The 18,180-nt window shown below is 37.4% G+C and overlaps 1 protein-coding gene across 1 annotated transcript; it reads right to left on the minus strand.

Moving 5' to 3' along the window:
• Positions 1-1,468: 1,468 nt before the first annotated feature.
• Positions 1,469-17,937, minus strand: LOC142351777 (uncharacterized). The gene is made up of 5 exons (XM_075403940.1): positions 17,268-17,937; positions 16,245-16,478; positions 3,002-3,139; positions 2,423-2,625; positions 1,469-1,947 (listed from the first exon to the last, which is right to left on the minus strand). The coding sequence occupies exons 1-5, from the start codon at positions 17,851-17,853 to the stop codon at positions 1,585-1,587; spliced, it is 1,524 nt and encodes a 507-aa protein (XP_075260055.1). The 5' UTR covers positions 17,854-17,937; the 3' UTR covers positions 1,469-1,584.
• Positions 17,938-18,180: the final 243 nt, after the last annotated feature.

An 18,180-nucleotide genomic window follows, 5' to 3' on the forward strand; every position in this document is an offset into this window, starting at 1 on the left:
TCCATTCATAGTTCGTTCTAGGCCTAGTTTTTTAATTGAACCAAGTTTCTCTTTTTCGCTAGTAGTTTTTTGTTCAAATGCGGCATTTTTGCATTGATTTTGAATTTTTTTAAATTTTTTGATCTGATTTTTTTAGAAACGATTTTCCTAATTCACTCATAGTCCATTCTAGGTCTAGTTTTTGTTTAGTCAATGACAATTCTTTGAATTGTACGCCAGGACTTGTCCTGCTATGTTTTTTAATTCGTCGTCTCCATCGATGAATCTTACGACCTGACTTCTTGGAATTGACTTCTTGGAATTGACTTCAGTGGCTTCTATTGCTTTGCAGTTTTAAGTTGTGTACGTGACGTCATTTCAGCTTTTATGTCAATTGGGTGACTTACCCCACTCAAAAAATTGACTTCTGAACTCACTTATGGAACTTTAAATTTTATTAACATTTTAGTTAAGGATCAATAGTGGGCATCTAAGTAGTGCCAAACATATATGCCCTAGTTTTTGAGTATTAGTTTTGAGTTTTTGATATCGAATATCAATTTCCAAAAAACTCTCTTAGGCTTTTTCCCTATAGACCGTATATATCAAGAAATTGACAGTCCGAATCTAACCCAAAAAGTGTAGTGGTCTATTAAAGACTGGTGGTCGATCTTTCTATCTTATTTCTTTAGTTGTTTCAATTCATGGAAGGCCACAAGCGTTTATCGCGGCTATTTTCCGGCAATCTGCCGGCTATGTTTTGGCTTACAGGACTCTAGACCAGCCAAAAATATCCTGACTCTAGACCAGCCTTTCATATCACTAACCAGATTCCGTTTGCAGTCTTGATCAGACTGATCAGGCCGTGGATGGTGCCCTAACGAGACCGAGTATACTCTGAATTGGTTCCTGACCAGACAATCCAGACCCTAGGTAGAGCTGCCAGACTCTCTGAAGTGGTCGCGGTTGATCCCCTTGCGTGACCCAAGTCAGTTTGATAAGGGCTAGTTTGATTTGCGCACTTCGTTCTGGGAAAAGATCTCTATTTGTGAAAATATCGTCTCCTTATTTACACAAAAGTTTGCTTTCCAAAATCAGTTAGAAAAGTTTGGTGCTGAGGATTTCAGAAACAATCAAGCTTTCTTTTACTTTTAAACAAGTTCGGTTTGCGGTGAGACTTTTCCACCCTATTTTCAACAGAGCGAATTATCGAGCAGACATGACCTTAAAGAGTTTCCTACCTTGTAACTAAATTGGGATTCGACTAAGAATTCTTTACTCATGCCTGTCTCATTCCACTAGGCGTCAGGCAGTCCTCGTTGGATTCCAATGGCTTTTTTCTAAGATCCTGCAGATTTCTTACGAAGGACGGTTCGTACGAAAACGCTCACAATCTTGTAAGACTGTTATCTGGAAAGAAACTCGCAAGAGGCGTACAAGAGTGCCGACTTTTTAAGACAACTTGCTCTATAAAAAATTAGATGCAGGATGATCAAAGTTTGTTTAACTCAAAGCAAAGTCTCTTCTAATTAGGGTTAGTTTCACATTGTTTCATTGACGAAGTCCAAACTGTCAGTTGAGAAAAAGATGTGGAATCCAACTCTTTTATCGTCTGGATCTGGAATAGTCTGTTCGTGAATCAATTTCAGATCCGGCCGTCATTCTGGATCTCCTGGGTGCCACTGTGTTAACGGCATTCATAGACTGATTCCCAGACATCCTTGGACCTTGAGATCTGCTTGGTTCTGAGGCACCTCGGTAACCCGACATTCCAGATCCGGCTCTGCTCTGCCGATTCCGAGACATGTTTGACTCTGACATTCTAACCGGTGGCTCTTCGTCTGTCAATCCAGGAGATCCTGATCCTGGTGATCTGGAAGATCTTGAACCTGCTGATCTTGAAGATCTCGATCCCGGCGATCTTGATGATCGTGATCTTCGAACTCTGAGTCCTCTTCCTGTAGGGGTCCTAAGGTTAGCTCGTTTTTTTATTGTTTTGCTACCCGGTAACTTTTTATTTCCAGCTCACGTATTCACTTGAAAACAACTAAGATTTCTTTCTTATCTAAGATTTTTCTTATCGTTATAGTTTTGGTCCAATTCCTAGTCAAAAAGGCTAGAAGTTGAGACACTATAATATACTTACACCAAAATAAGTTAATTGTTCAAACTTGTCTTTGAAGCTCCGAAAATTTTGATTGAAATCAAATTTGCCTGGCTCTATTATTCTGTTCATAAGCAAGTTTAATCCAGTGCTGTCTTTTTATCCCATTTTTTTTACCAATCATGCTCCTTTGATTTATCAGTTTGGTCAAACAAATTTTACAAAATTCGATATCTGAACATTGGGTAAATTTCTTCAAATTTTCAACAAATCACGCAAAAGATACCCTGAGTTCTACTTCTAAGAAACCTCTGATTTTGGATGACAAAACAAAAAATCCCTGGAGACTCCACTCATCCCTCTCGCGCTGTTTCCAGACTTTCTGGAGCTTCGATTACTGCCACGAGACCCTGAGACCCTTGACACACCGGTTACAGCTGAGTTTCTGACGGAAGGTAGAGGTGTGACGTCACTTCTGTCCTGCACTCTACTCCCTGCCCAGTTTTGCTGTGTTGCTTCAGAACCTGCTTGTCCTGGCGGACCTAGAATTAGATAGATATTGTGTTTTTACCTTATTTAAGTCTACATTTTTTGAAAAAGCTTTGCAAAAAGCCACTATTTGCAACTTTATCCTAATTTTACATGTCAGAAATGCTAATAGTGCATTGAAAAGCACCCATATTTGAAAAAAAGCTGTTCTGCGAAGACGCATCATATCAAATTGCTCTTGCGCTTAAAAGATCAAAATTTATTTAATAAAAAGCTTTTAAGGAACCTTTTCGGATCTATCCTGTATACACCTTTTAGTGGGCCAACGTTTTCCCGCTGTCGTACGTGGTTTTCTTTAAACAGAAATGTGGTATATCGAGAACAAAAGAGTGCTGGGGGGATACATTAGGGTGATACAGCTGTGACTACCTTCTTGGGAATAGAGAACAGGGGCGGATCCTCTGCCAGTACTTCCCCTGCTTCCATCCCGGTTACTTGCACTATCCAAAGCATATCCCGGCCTGGATTCCAATCCTTCAGAACTCCATCTCGTTCGCTGCGGGTTTCCTTAAAAATCTATCCCATTTTTAATTCAGTCACAGAAAACAATGCCCCACCATTTTGACATGTGCGGGGAGGGGGTTTCCATTATATGACCACAAAGCTGAGCAGATGGGGGCAATAGGTTCATGCTATGTGCACACTAATTGTAATAAAACACTTTTTAGCTACATACAAGATGTTTGTCCGGCCAATCTTGTGTTATGGTCTTCTAGTTTATGGAGCAAGCAACAAAAAGCATTCTTTTGCCATTAGAGTAAAAAAATGCCCAAATTAACTTTAATTAGCCATAGTCAGTGTCGACTCGCCTGGAATGAAAATCCATATTTATTCCATCAATGTAACGGGTTTTTTATAGCCCCCCCCCCCCCCCCCCAGATTAGTGGTCAGATAACCTATAGCCCCCTATACCATAATGGGGTGGCTATATTATTGTGTGGGGCTTTAATGAGAAAGACATTCTGAACGAAGTAATTATGAGCTGCTTATCCAGACCTGAGTTTCGTGATATTTCAGCAGTGAATCATAATTTCAGTTCTGTATTTATCATGGACATTATTACTTTTTTTTCTGTTTTTTTTTAACTGAACCGAACGAAAAAAAGCTATCATTTAGGACTTGGGAAAAAATGCGACATGCAATTCAAAAAATTCAGCAACATTCTTTCAATTTTTTAATTTAAAAAATGCACATAAAACTATTACGAGAAACAACTGTTAGTTTTATACAGTTCAGACACAGTATGCACTCAAATTTTCACTAATACCATATCGACAAGTTCAGACTTCAAAAATTCTTCCTTTTATTTCAAGGTCTGGTAGGAGAGACAGAGGAAGCTGGAACTTCATACTTGCATGTAAAACTGGCAAGTACACAAATACATTGGCAACTGTCACGTAGTAGAATAAGAGCAAGAATTAGAAAACTCGTTTTCCTTTTCCAACACAAGTGCCCTGAACTGGAATTTGTCCTCAGTTTAGGCATTTGAGCATATTCCACCATCACCCATTTGCCCATCTGTGAGCGAGACTTCACCAACTGCCAAGATTTTGGATGCGACACTGCTTCATATTCATCACATGAGTTCGAGAGATCTGAGAGAGATCGAACGAGAATTTGCAGAACTATTTGAACCCATTCAACATGCTCAGCTGCAATTGGGTTTTCAAGGAATCTCTTCGTTTCGTCTTTGAGGAACGTCTCATTGTTAATTCTTTAATTCTCTTCAATCTCATCGAACATCTGCTAAGTTCACTGATCATTTCATCTAGTTCCGTTGATAATTCAATTGTCTCTAATTTGGAACGTCTCGAAGTTAATTCTGTGATTCTTCTTGTTCTCCTCGATCAGCTGCTAATTTCAGCTGCTAATTTGACAATGGTTCAATGTTAACCCGGACCCTAGTCCCATAGTAAATCAGTACTGAAACATTGTATTCCAATTGTATATCGTCGGCCCAGTACTGTTTCAGTGTATCCTAAGAGTATGTTGCTACCTCATTATGTGCAGTCTATTCGTATAGATACTTTTTTCTGAAAATAGACTGTACATCCTTGGTTTTGACTCCCATGATGTTCATAGCGAAAATCATGAAAAATTGTGAAAATTTCAAAAAAAAATTGAAATTTTGGGCGATCCACTTTTTGAGCATGACGATGACTTACAATCTTAAAACGTTGCAAGAAACGTATTATGATTGGCAAAAAAAACCCGCCAAAACCAGTAAAAACACGCCGAGACCAGAAAAAACCCGCCGGGAAACTGGAAACTGACAAATTTGGACTAAAATTGCAGATTATTATGGCTTTTGTTTCGGATTGTAATGGAGTTTGTCTAAATGTCTTAGTTTTAGGAACGCGCAGAGGTATTTTTCCCTTCGTTCTGAAGTATGAGGAATTTCCCGGTCAAGCAGTGTCCTCATCAGCCGACGGCTGGAGTGTCGCAGGCTACAGGCAGATAGATGACGTCACACAACTCAAATAACTGGCTGCACGCAACTAGCTAGAAGGTGTCACACAAGTCTTCACACAATTGGCTTCGCAACTCTTTTTACAACTGGCTTCACCTCTCTCTCTCTCTCTCTCTCTCTCTCTCTCTCCTCTCCTCTCTTCTCTCAACCCTCTCTCTCCTCTCTCTCTCTCTCTCTCTCTCTCTCTCTCTCTCTCTCTCTCTCTCTCTCTCTCTCTCTCTCTCTCTCTCTCTCTCTCTCTCATCCCTCTCTCTCTCCATCCCTCTCTCTCTCTCTCTCTCTCTCTCCCTCTCCCTCTCTCTCTCTCTTACTCTCCCTCTCTCTCTCTCTCAATCTCCCTCTCTCTCTCTCTCTCCCCTCTCACTCCTTCCCTCTTTCTCTCTCTCTCGCTCCCTCCCTCTCTCTCTCTCCCTCTGCTTATCTCCCCCCTCGTTCCATCCCCCTATCTCTCGCCTCTCCTCTCTTTCTCTCTCTCTCTCTCTCTCTCTCTCTCTCTCTCTCTCTCTCCTCGTCCCTCTCTTTATATCCCCTCTCTTTCTCTCCCTCTCCGTCTCCTTGTATTCCTCCCCTCCCCCGTTCTTGCTCCCCCTATTTTTCACTCTCTCTCTCTCTCTCTCTCTCTCTCTCTCTCTCTCTCTCTTCTTTGTTCTCTCCTCCTCGTTGTTTTAGTTCTGACACTTTCAAAATGATGAAATTCGAGTACCTGGATGTTGGATGGCTAACTGGCAGTGTTTCAGGGACATTCCACAGTCAGCAGAGTCTGTGGTCGACATCGAAGTGAAGTTTCAAGAAACTTCAGGAAGCTGTCTACGACCTAAGTTATAGCAACCAGATGGTCTGGATGGTTTAGTCGAGTTTGCTGAGTCAGTTACAAACTGCTGGGCTTGTATTTCGAGAGTAATTATAGCAAGCAGCTGGGCTTGTATTTTGCGACAAACTGTGACAAACTCGGACAAACTGTGACCAACCTCGGACAAACTGTGTCAAACTGGCAATAGTAATAATAGTTCTTATTTGACTTAATGATAGTCAAGCTCTTTTTTAATAAAGAATTATACAATTGATTGTTGTGTGCCTCCTGGTATTTTATCGAAGCTTCTCTACTTTCTTTCAAATTTTTTCGCACTCTGGAAATCGCACTCCAGAACGTTCACAGAATGTTTTTATGACTGAGCATGATAAACGAATAATTGGATTTTAGACTGGTCAGAGTGTTTTCAGAGAGCCGGTTTTGTAATGTGATTTTTTGTCTGAACAGTATAAAAGGTGACATGATCATTATTTGATTGTAGTAAAAAACAGACTGAGAAATACAATGATTCAGCGCTGATTTACTATGTTACTATGATCTCGGGAGGATGCGCTATTTCATCCTTCCAGGACGTCATGAAAAACTTTAACTGATTTTCGAAATTTTTAAAACTTCTTTGATTTTAATATGATCATTGAAAAAAATCTACGTCTCTTATGTTCACGATAGTTTCATCAAAAAACTGTTTTTGCGTTTAGTGTGAACATAATGCAAGGTAACTTTAGCCTTGGGACACTATGATTCGGTACTGATTTAAGGATTTACTATTGGAGTATGATGAATCTGTACTTATTTACTATGACATTGGTCCGGGTAAAAAATTAGAAGCTAGAAACTAGGGGGAAAAACTTGATAAAATTCGAGCAAAATAATCAAAGCAACTAAAAACAGCGGCCTAAGTCGGAAACGGGTGAAATTGAGAATCCAAAAACTATTTAACTTCATTTTCAAATATTAACCTTAATTCATTTTAGAATTGCAACAGATGAATGCAAAAAAAACTTAAGCGACCAAGCGACTTCTATCCAGTTTAATGGAAAATTTTCTGTTGACAACGTGGAAATTTCTGTTTCAGCATGACTCCGAAAGTTAAAAGTGAGAAAGCACAAGCGCTAACTTCGCGATAATTTTACATATCCAGATCATATCCAGGGTAATATACACTATTTACATAAGCTGATTTACTACGTACAATTGCCACCCATAATCAAGCAACACAAAATTGATATTCAAAACAGCTGCGTATTCTACGTGCCCTTCTAACCTCACCAATAGGTTATGGGCCCAGAAAACTGACAAATGAGAGAAGACAAGAGAAGGGTGACCTCCTTGAGTGACAAAGATGGACAAAGAAAGAGAGGGTGTCCTGGTCAAAAGAGAGTGTCGAAGACAGGGAGAAAAGGAGAGAGAGAGAGAGAATGAACGATAAAGACACAGAAAGAGAGAGAGAGAGAGAGAGAGAAAGATAGAGAGAGAGAGAGAAAGAGAGAGAAAGAGAGAGAGAGAGAGAGAAGACAGTGAGAGAGAGAAAGAGAGAGTCAAACTCTGAAATTGTTGATTTAGTGAATTAAATTTCTGCTTGATACTAATAATGTTAAAGATTCCAGCGCTCATCAAAGCTTGATTACGGTTGTGTGAAAACCACTCGTGATTTAACAGAAAAAGCGATGAAGTGAAACAAAAAAGGGTCAATTAAAAGAGACCGTTTATTAAAAGGCGTAAATCGATCTGTAAAACATATTGAATTTGTAAAGCGATTTTGATCGCGTAAATCGATCTGTAAAACATATTGAATTTGTAAAGCGATTTTGATCAGAGTCTCTGCAGGGCATGTAACATTGTGAACAATCTTCGAAACATATGAAAACCTGCAATATGATTAAATATAGCAATAGCATAGTAAACATGATGCATAGAAAGCTTGCTTGAAGAATTTTGGCACAAGTTGGCCCATCCGTAAAAGAAATGTTTAAGCTAGTGGTTGAAAAATTATCTTGAGGATCCGTCCTCATCGTGCTTGGTCACAGTGGGGGAGTCAGTGGCTATATTGGTCAATGTTCACTCCAACTTTGTCAAAGATACTACATTCTCAAACAAAATGGGCCATCTTTTATACTAAATAGACAGAATTTCTCCTTTAGCTTTTGAAAAGCACTGCTTTCAAAAAAATTTTACTTTGTATAGCGACGAATTTTTGCAGACTCTGCTTTGTTATTAAAAAGTTTTAAGTAAAGATTGAAAGGTTTCATAAATAAAGACTGTCTGTTGGTCAATAGTTTTACTTTTAAAAGACCGTTATAATTTCGTGTTTTTCCGGAACCTTAAATATTGTTGCTTTTTAAATTATGATAAAATTAATTTTGTTGAAAGGAAAAACGAAAACTTGTTAAGTTCAAGAAAAGGAAAGAACTGTTTGTTGTTCTTTAATTTAGTGGTTTAAGATGTTTGTTCGATAGATTGTACGCATAGATTTAATTTTAGAACTTTTTTTATTTTGTTGAACGTTTAAGTTTCTTTTCAAATTTTTTCTTAACGCACTATAGTAGATCCCATTTTAAAAATGAATAGCAAAATAATTGATAAGCTTTTCTTTAGTGGTAAAGAAGAAGACTATGTCTATTTTTCCGAACAGTTAGAGGCACGAATGTTTGTTTTGAAATTGAATAAAATTATTGACGGCACTGTAGGATATAGGGAGTTAATACCTACGGTGATGAGACGACCTTCACAGGAGCAAATTGATGCGGCCGATAAAAAGAGAAAAGTGATTATTGAGATTTTTGACGAAAAGCAGATGTCCATTTGGTATGAACTTGTTCAGTGCCCCGACAAGAAGTCAGGTTTATTTTTGCGAGAATATAGGGGAAAAGGATCTGAAGCTTGGAGCGTGTTGTGTAAGAGGTTTAAAAAATTTGAGAGGCCTCGTTTACAAAAACTAATATCTGATTTAACAAATTTGAGAAAATACAATAACGAAAGCATAGTAGTCTAAATTACAAGAGCCGAGGACATGCAGTTAAACCTTTCCGAAGCTGATGAGTCAATAGGTGTAAAAATGTTTGTTTTGATACTTTTGAAGGGACTTCTTCGTGAATTCGAAAGTTTTCGTACTCTGTTAAAATATGGTCATGATAAAACCTTGGATAAAAATAAACGTGATTTGATAAATTTTGAAAGTGAGAAACGCAACGACAGAAACACAGAGAAATCAAAATCCGTTTTCTTTACCAATGATCGAACTTGTTTTAATTGTCACGAAAAGGGGCATATTGCAAAATTTTGTCGGGCACAACGATCGGAACCTAAGAAAGAGAAACCTAATTCAACAATATCTTATTATAAGTGCAAAAAAGTTGGACATATTGCCAAAAATTGCTTCACTAACAACAAAATTTGAATCCCACGCAATGAAAAACCAACACAAAAAAAAATTCGAAAGAAAGTCAAAATTTTGTTACGGAAGAACAAGAAGAGGAAAGTTTTAGGTTTTTCTCGAGTAAGAATTGTTTTGAATATCAAGCTTTATCATTGACTCTGGCACAACAAACTTCATGATTAAAGATAAATGTACCTTTGCTAACCTGGATGAAAATTTTTTTGGCATAATTCACAATGCCAGCAAAACGCACTCAGAAAATTTAGGAAAAGGGGATGTTGAGTTTTCCGCTGAAAATAGCAATGAAAAATTGAAAAAAAAAATTAAAAGTTACTTTATTCGTACCTGGTGGCTCGAAAAACCTTATTTCTGTCTCAAAACTTAGAGAAACGGTTGTTGATGTTTCTTTCGGTGAAAACCTTAATTTTTTTAAAATAAAGTCTCGTTTCCTTTTGAAGTTGAAATTGGATTGTTTGTGTGGAAAACTTCTCCTTGTTCTAATGAGAATTGCTTTAATGTTGACAGTTTACAAATGTGGCATGCAAAGATGGGACATAACAATATTACTGATTTGAAACGTCTGCCAAAATTTGTCGAGGGTATGAAAAGAGGTGATTGAAAAATTGTTTGTTTTGTGATGTTTTGGATTTAATTAGGTCGAAAAAGCTGCCTGTTCCCAAAGATTGCATGACAAGAGCGAAAGAAATTTTGGACTTTGTGCATACAGATGTCTCAAGAAAAACTTTTCCTGAAGCTGTAGATGGCCGCTGTTATGCCATTTGTAAATAGTTTCAGTCGTTTCTCAAAAGTTTACTTCAAGAAAACAGGAGACGAGGTCTTGGATAACATTAAACTGTTTTGTGCTGATGTTGGAAAACCAGGAAATTTAGTTTCTGATGGAGGTAATGAAAACATTTCAAATGAACTGAAGCGATATTATAGGAACCAAGGAATTCATTTTGAAAACTCTGCTCCAAATACTCGACAAAAAATAGAAAATTTGAAAGAATTTAGGGAACTTCTGTTGCTATGGCTTGCTGTTTTTTAGACACACTGGCTTTGAAAAAAAAATGGGACGTAATCTTTAATGATGGCTTTTCAAGTCAAAAACAAGCTGTTGCATTCAACTCTTTGAGAAAACACCTTTTGAAACTATGTACAATGAAAAACCTAAGTTATAGTCCGTCAAACTTTTTGGTTTTGTGGAATTTATGCATATTTGAAAACCATTTCGTAAAAAATTAGATCAAACCTCAAAAAAGGGAACTTTTCTGGGAAATTCTGATAATATTTAATGCTATTTGATTGGGTTTGAAGACGAAAAAGAAGAACTCAAAATCCGAAAGTCACGAAACGTAAGACTTAATTTAAAATATTTTACTTAAAACAAAAGAAAACACAAAAATTAGTTGAAGATTCCAGCGCTCATCAAAGCTTGATTACGGGTGTGTGAAAACCACTCGTGATTTAACAAAAAAAGCGGTGAAGTGAAACAAAAAAGGGTCAATTAAAAGAGACCGTTTATTAAAAGGTGTAAATCGATCTGTAAAACATATTGAATTTGTAAAGCGATTTTGATCAGAGTCTCTGCAGGGCATGTAACATTGTGAACAATCTTCGAAACATATGAAAACCTGCAATATGATTAAATATAGCAATAGCATAGTAAACATGATGCATAGAAAGCTTGCTTGAAGAATTTTGGCACAAGTTGGCCCATCCGTAAAAGAAATGTTTAAGCTAGTGGTTGAAAAATTATCTTGAGGATCCGTCCTCATCGTGCTTGGTCACAGTGGGGGAATCAGTGGCTATATTGGTCAATGTTCAATCCAACTTTGTCAAAGATACTACATTCTCAAACAAAATGGGCCATCTTTTATACTAAATAGACAGAATTTCTCCTTTAGCTTTTGAAAAGCACTGCTTTCAAAAAAATTTTACTTTGTATAGCGACGAATTTTTGCAGACTCTGCTTTGTTATTAAAAAGTTTTAAGTAAAGATTGAAAGGTTTCATAAATAAGGACTGTCTGTTGGTCAATAGTTTTACTTTTAAAAGACCGTTATAATTTCGTGTTTTTCCGGAACCTTAAATATTGTTGCTTTTTAAATTATGATAAAATTAATTTTGTTGAAAGGAAAAAAGAAAACTTGTTAAGGTCAAGAAAAGGAAAGAACTGTTTGTTGTTCTTTAATTTAGTGGTTTAAGATGTTTGTTCGATAGATTGTACGCATAGATTTAATTTTAGAACTTTTTTTATTTTGTTGAACGTTTAAGTTTCTTTTCAAATTTTTTCTTAACGCACTATAGTAGATCCCATTTTAAAAATGAATAGCAAAATAATTGATAAGCTTTTCTTTAGTGGTAAAGAAGAAGACTATGTCTATTTTTCCGAACAGTTAGAGGCACGAATGTTTGTTTTGAAATTGAATAAAATTATTGACGGCACTGTAGGATATAGGGAGTTAATACCTACGGTGATGAGACGACCTTCACAGGAGCAAATTGATGCGGCCGATAAAAAGAGAAAAGTGATTTTTGAGATTTTTGACGAAAAGCAGATGTCCATTTGGTATGAAAATACAATAACGAAAGCATAGTAGTCTAAATTACAAGAGCCGAGGACATGCAGTTAAACCTTTCCGAAGCTGATGAGTCAATAGGTGTAAACATGTTTGTTTTGATACTTTTGAAGGGACTTCTTCGTGAATTCGAAAGTTTTCGTACTCTGTTAAAATATGGTCATGATAAAACCTTGGATAAAAATAAACGTGATTTGATAAATTTTGAAAGTGAGAAACGCAACGACAGAAACACAGAGAAATCAAAATCCGTTTTCTTTACCAATGATCGAACTTGTTTTAATTGTCACAAAAGGGGCATATTGCAAAATTTTGTCGGGCACAACGATCGGAACCTAAGAAAGAGAAACCTAATTCAACAATATCTTATTATAAGTGCAAAAAAGTTGGACATATTGCCAAAAATTGCTTCACTGACAACAAAATTTGAATCCCACGCAATGAAAAACGAACACAAAAAAAATTCGAAAGAAAGTCAAAATTTTGTTACGGAAGAACAAGAAGAGGAAAATTTTAGCTTTTTCTCGAGTAAGAATTGTTTTGAATATCAAGTTTTTATCATTGACTCTGGCACAACAAACTTCATGATTAAAGATAAATGTACCTTTGCTAACCTGGATGAAAATTTTTGTTGGCATAATTCACAATGCCAGCAAAACGCACTCAGAAAATTTAGGAAAAGGGGATGTTGAGTTTTCCGCTGAAAATAGCAATGAAAAATTGAAAAAAAATTAAAAGTTACTTTATTCGTACCTGGTGGCTCGAAAAACTTTATTTCTGTCTCAAAACTTAGAGAAACGGTTGTTGATGTTTCTTTCGGTGAAAACCTTAATTTTTTTAAAATAAAGTCTCGTTTCCTTTTGAAGTTGAAATTGGATTGTTTGTGTGGAAAACTTCTCCTTGTTCTAATGAGAATTGTTGACAGTTTACAAATGTGGCATGCAAAGATGGGACATAACAATTTTACTGATTTGAAACGTCTGCCAAAATTTGTCGAGGGTATGAAAAGAGGTGATTGAAAAATTGTTTGTTTTGTGATGTTTTGGATTTAATTAGGTCGAAAAAGCTGCCTGTTCCCAAAGATTGCATGACAAGAGCGAAAGAAATTTTGGACTTTGTGCATACAGATGACTCAAGAAAAACTTTTCCTGAAGCTGTAGATGGCCGCTGTTATGCCATTTGTAAATAGTTTCAGTCGTTTCTCAAAAGTTTACTTCAAGAAAACAGGAGACGAGGTCTTGGATAACATTAAACTGTTTTGTGCTGATGTTGGAAAACCAGGAAATTTAGTTTCTGATGGAGGTAATGAAAACATTTCAAATGAACTGAAGCGATATTGTAGGAACCAAGGAATTCATTTTGAAAACTCTGCTCCAAATACTCGACAAAAAATAGAAAATTTGAAAGAATTTAGGGAACTTCTGTTGCTATGGCTTGCTGTTTTTTAGACACATTGGCTTTGAAAAAAAAATTGGGCGTAATCTTTAATGATGACTTTTCAAGTCAAAAACAAGCTGTTGCATTCAACTCTTTGAGAAAACACCTTTTGAAATTATGTACAATGAAAAACCTAAGTTATAGTCCGTCAAACTTTTTGGTTTTGTGGAATTTATGCATATTTGAAAACCATTTTGTAAAAAATTAGATCAAACCTCAAAAAAGGGAACTTTTCTGGGAAATTCTGATAATATTTAGTGCTATTTGATTGGGTTTGAAGACGAAAAAGAAGAACTCAAAATCCGAAAGTCACGAAACGTAAGATTTAATTAAAAGTATTTTACTTAAAACAAAAGAAATCACAAAAATTAGTTGAAGACATTGATAACGATTCAATTGAAGTTTCTTTTTTGAGTCAACTTGCTATCGATCCTCTGCTTCCAAAAAATGTTGATGAGTCTTTGCAAAATTCAAATCGGTTTGAAGCAATGAAAAATGAGTACAACTCTTGGTTGAAAACAATGTTTGGTCCTTGTTGAAAAGTGATGAAGAACCACTAGCAAATAGATGGCATTCTGATTTGAAATTCGGTCCTGATGGTGATATATGTCACTATTATGCTCATTTTGTTGCAAAAGGTTTTAGCCAAAATTTTGGAAAAGTTTTTTTTGAAACATACTTGCCTACAGCTAGACTTTCAACAATTCGAAGTTTGATGTCTCTGGCTAATTCTAACGATTATCAATTAAAATAAATGGACAGAAAAACTGCCTACCTAAAAGCTCCGATTGAAAAAGATGTAGTCATTAAACAACCTAAAGGTTTTAAACTTTTGGATGAAAATGGAAAACTGTTTGTTTGTAAATAGAAAAAGAGCTTGTATGGTTTCAAACAATCAGGAAGAAATTGTTTTTTGACTTTGAAGGTTTTCTTGATTACATTAAGTTTTGTTAACTCATTTCAAGACAAATGATAGTTTATAAACTAGCAGGATGAAAAAATAATCGGTTTTTTTTGCTTGTGGGTAGATGACTTAATAGTTTGTGGCATTTCTGAAAATTTTTGTGATCAGTTTCACGCTGAAGTTTTTAAGAAATTTAAAACTAGTGAGCATTCAGATTTGAGGTGGTTTTAGGGAATGAAAAATGAGAGGAGTTCGTCGGAATTAAAAATTAGCCAAGAAAAAAAATACATAGAAAAATTTTTGGAAGCTTTCAAAATGAACGATTGTAGGCCAATTGGCAAACCAGAAGTTTTCTTAACTATTTAGCTTTTTCGAGTAGAACGGCTATTTGTTTTGCTGCTAATGTTCTAAGTTCGTTTGATGAAAATCCCGGAAAAGTTCACTGGAAAGCAGCCAAGCGTGTTCTTAGACACTTAAAAGGAACAATGAATCAGACTAACTTTCCGAAAGACTCAGGTTCTGGATTTGTTGAATTTTTCTGATGCTGATTGGGCAGGGAACATAGATAACAGGAGGAGTACTTTAGGTTTTTGTTTTAAGTTAAGTGAGTCGTCTGGAGCAATAAGTTGGGGTTGTAAGGCCCAAAAAGTTTTAGCAACATCAATGGTGCTTCAGTTGTTGGAGCGAGTAAAGAAGCCATCCAACTAAGTGGAATACCAGAGGACTTAAGAATTTTCTGTAAACTACCTCTGAAAATTATTCTCGATAATCAGGCTTGTATTGCATTAAGCAAGCGTTCAATGCATCATGGAAAAATTAAACAGTTTGCCATAAAACTGCACTTTGTGCGAGAACTGGTAGAAAACCAGAAACTTTAACTGCATATTTGAATACAGAAAACATGCCTGAAGATATTTTAACAAAATCGCTTGGAATAAGAAAACCCTCACATTTGCGTAAAAATCTTTTTGGTGAAACCTATCTCGAAAGGAGGGGTTTCAGCATGACTCAAAAACTTATAGGTGAGAAAGCACATGCGCTAACTTCGAGCTAATCCCACACATCCAGATCAAGCTTTGGCGGGTAATTTACACTATTTGTATAAGCTGATTTACTACGCATATTTGCACCCATAATCAAACAACACTAAATTGATATTCAAAACAGCTGCGTATTCTGCGTGCTCCTCTAACCTCACCAATATTCTGCTCTGTTCTAATGACAAAATAACATAGATTTCGTAAAACAAATAACTAAGGAATGAGCGGTTTATTTTACACCACCCATCATAATACTGATACTCGTCATCTTTTGACTGGGACCCCTAAGACCTACTGATGAGTTATCGGCTAAATTCTGTTTAATGCTACATAATTTTTAAAATTTTATTTGTGAACTTTTGTTGTGAACAAATTACTTTACTGGAAAAAAGTCAATTATGTTTAGGGATCATTTCCGTCTGCGCGCCAGAGTGCGCGGTTATGCGCCCCAAATTATAGAGCAATACAGAGCACGTGTCATTTCATGGAAAGTTATAATATAAAAGTATAAAAGTATGGCACATGCGTCTGTGGGTGCAAATAATATGCACCCAATAAGTTGGGGGGGGGGGGGGGGGGGGCTCAAACGGAAAAGATCTATGATTCGGTTCCACTTTATAATATATTATGTTTTAATAGGGTATTTAATTCTGTGCTGTCATCAAATCTTTGGTGAAAACAAAAGCGCGAAGGAAAGAAAAACTCAAAATATCACAACCAGAGATTAAACAACAAAATTTTGATCTTGTTTATTGACCTGATATCCCACGTACGTAATTCATACCTCAGTAATCAAACAGGAGACTAAACAAAGTAAATCATTGGCCCAACAGCGAGTACCGCTGGTGGCTTTCGGTCTAGAAAAGAAACCAGAGTCACTGTATTTCTACCTTAATGGGGTGGAAAAATCCTCTTGATTATCTTGTCAATGCAATTAACACAATGGGAGGATTTTTCCTTGTGTCCCCCCTCCTCCCTCAGAGTTTTATTCACCTTCTTGCGGACCCATAGCCGGTGGACGCCATTGTTGCTCCGTGAAGCCAGAAACTACAACTTGGAAATTGTCTCCTGAGCCCTTGTAGTCAGCTTCCAAACTGGAGGGTCTTACATAACTGGGAACAGACACTATTTGAGATAATCTGACACCCTCTTTTCCCCGTGTCTGATCGCTTTTCCACTTGGCATTTTTCCTCGCCTGGACTACAATTTGTTCACGGCCGATTTGAACTTTAATGAGGAGTTTGTTTCTCAGTTTTGCTTTTTAAAATCTCCCTACCCCCAATCGGTCAACGAACCCCCTTCTTCTTTGAATTACTGAACTATAAACACTGATTCATCCCAATCAGACCCCCTCCCCCCACTATAGACAACCATTATTCTGCAAGCTTTTGTATTCCGTAAGCCGGGCACATTGGCATGGCATTTAAGGAAGTTTTCTCTCATTTCTTGTAGATTTTTGGGATCTTTTCCGTTTGTAACCCCACCCCCAGTACGTTATACAACCCCCCTTTATAGAGCACATGTAATTATACAGTAAATCACTATTATTACGAGTGCGTCTGGCGGTGCAAATAATATGCACCCACTAAGCTGGGGGGCACAAACGGAAAAGATCCAATCAACCATTATGTAAAAATAAGGCATTCGCGTCTAAGGGGTGCGAATTATATGAGTTCATTAAGCTTTGGCTCCAGTGGAACAGAATTGTCTTTGCCATAATAACCCACCCCAACCCCCCCCCCCCCCCAGCTTAGTGGCCAGATAACCTATGCCCCCCCCCCCCCAATCATGGTAAATATACGATAATGGGGGGACCCCTAATTTCATGGGGGCGGGGGCTATAATGTGAAAGACCCCGGAAAAGTTTCTCATATGAATTCACGAAGCTGGGGGAGGGGGGTTGTCAACTGAAAAAATCTGTTGCATTGGCAACTAAGGAGTGGCAACTGGACTGAAGTCAGTCAAATCCTTGATAAAAATTGAAGAATAAAATGAGGAAACATCTCCTCCTCTTCCCTTCAACATCCCTCCGATCAAGTCCTGCGCAGTCGAATGTCACCCTCCACCAAGTATCGGTTGCCTCTATTACTGGTCCCTCATGAGAGGGAAAGTTTGGAGCACTCGTCCCATATTCGGTTTGCCCCTCATCATTGGGATAACTTTCTGATCCTGAACCACTTCCCGGCCCTCCTGGATGTGACTGACCTTGACTGAATTTTCCTGCTTTGCTCATTTGACCTTGACTTATCTGGCCTTGACTCATTTGACCCTGACTCATTTGACCTTGACTCATTTGACTTTGACTCTTTTTCCCCTGACTCATTTGACCTTGACTCATTTGACTTTGACTCATTTTCCCCTGACTCATTTGACCTTGACTCATTTGACCTTGACTCATTTGACCCTGACTCATTTGACCCTGACTCATTGGACGTTGATTTACTTGGCCTTGACTATTTTGACCTTGACTCGATGGATCGCGGCTAATTTTATATCTGCTGTTTGGTCTTTGGCTCATTTGACCTTGAGTAACTTGGCTTGGTTGACCTCCGCTTGTCTTCCTGCGAGAAGTTCGCTCTTCGCTCATCTGTCGATCGGCCATTTTGGATAAGATTTTCTGCTTTGGCTCGAGAGCTAAGACGCTGCGAAGCTTGGTTGCTGTATTGAGGGAATTCGGGTTGCCGAAATACGCACGCGCACTTTTTATTTTTTAGGACCGAGTAAAATAACCTTTTTTGTCGGAGGTGGCAGATTCTTTCGGGTCTTTCCCATCATAGCCCCCCCCCCCAATGAAAATATAGCCCCCCATTATGGTCTATTTAACTTAATTGGAGGACTATAGGTTATCTGACCACTAAGCTGGGGGAGGGGGGGGGCTATAATGGGAAAGACCCATTTTTTCCAATGTACTCACGTCCATGAGTTTTAC

This window comes from Convolutriloba macropyga, chromosome 13 (assembly GCF_964194025.1).
Source record: "Convolutriloba macropyga chromosome 13, txConMacr16.3, whole genome shotgun sequence".
NCBI classification, from domain to species: domain Eukaryota; kingdom Metazoa; phylum Xenacoelomorpha; order Acoela; family Convolutidae; genus Convolutriloba; species Convolutriloba macropyga.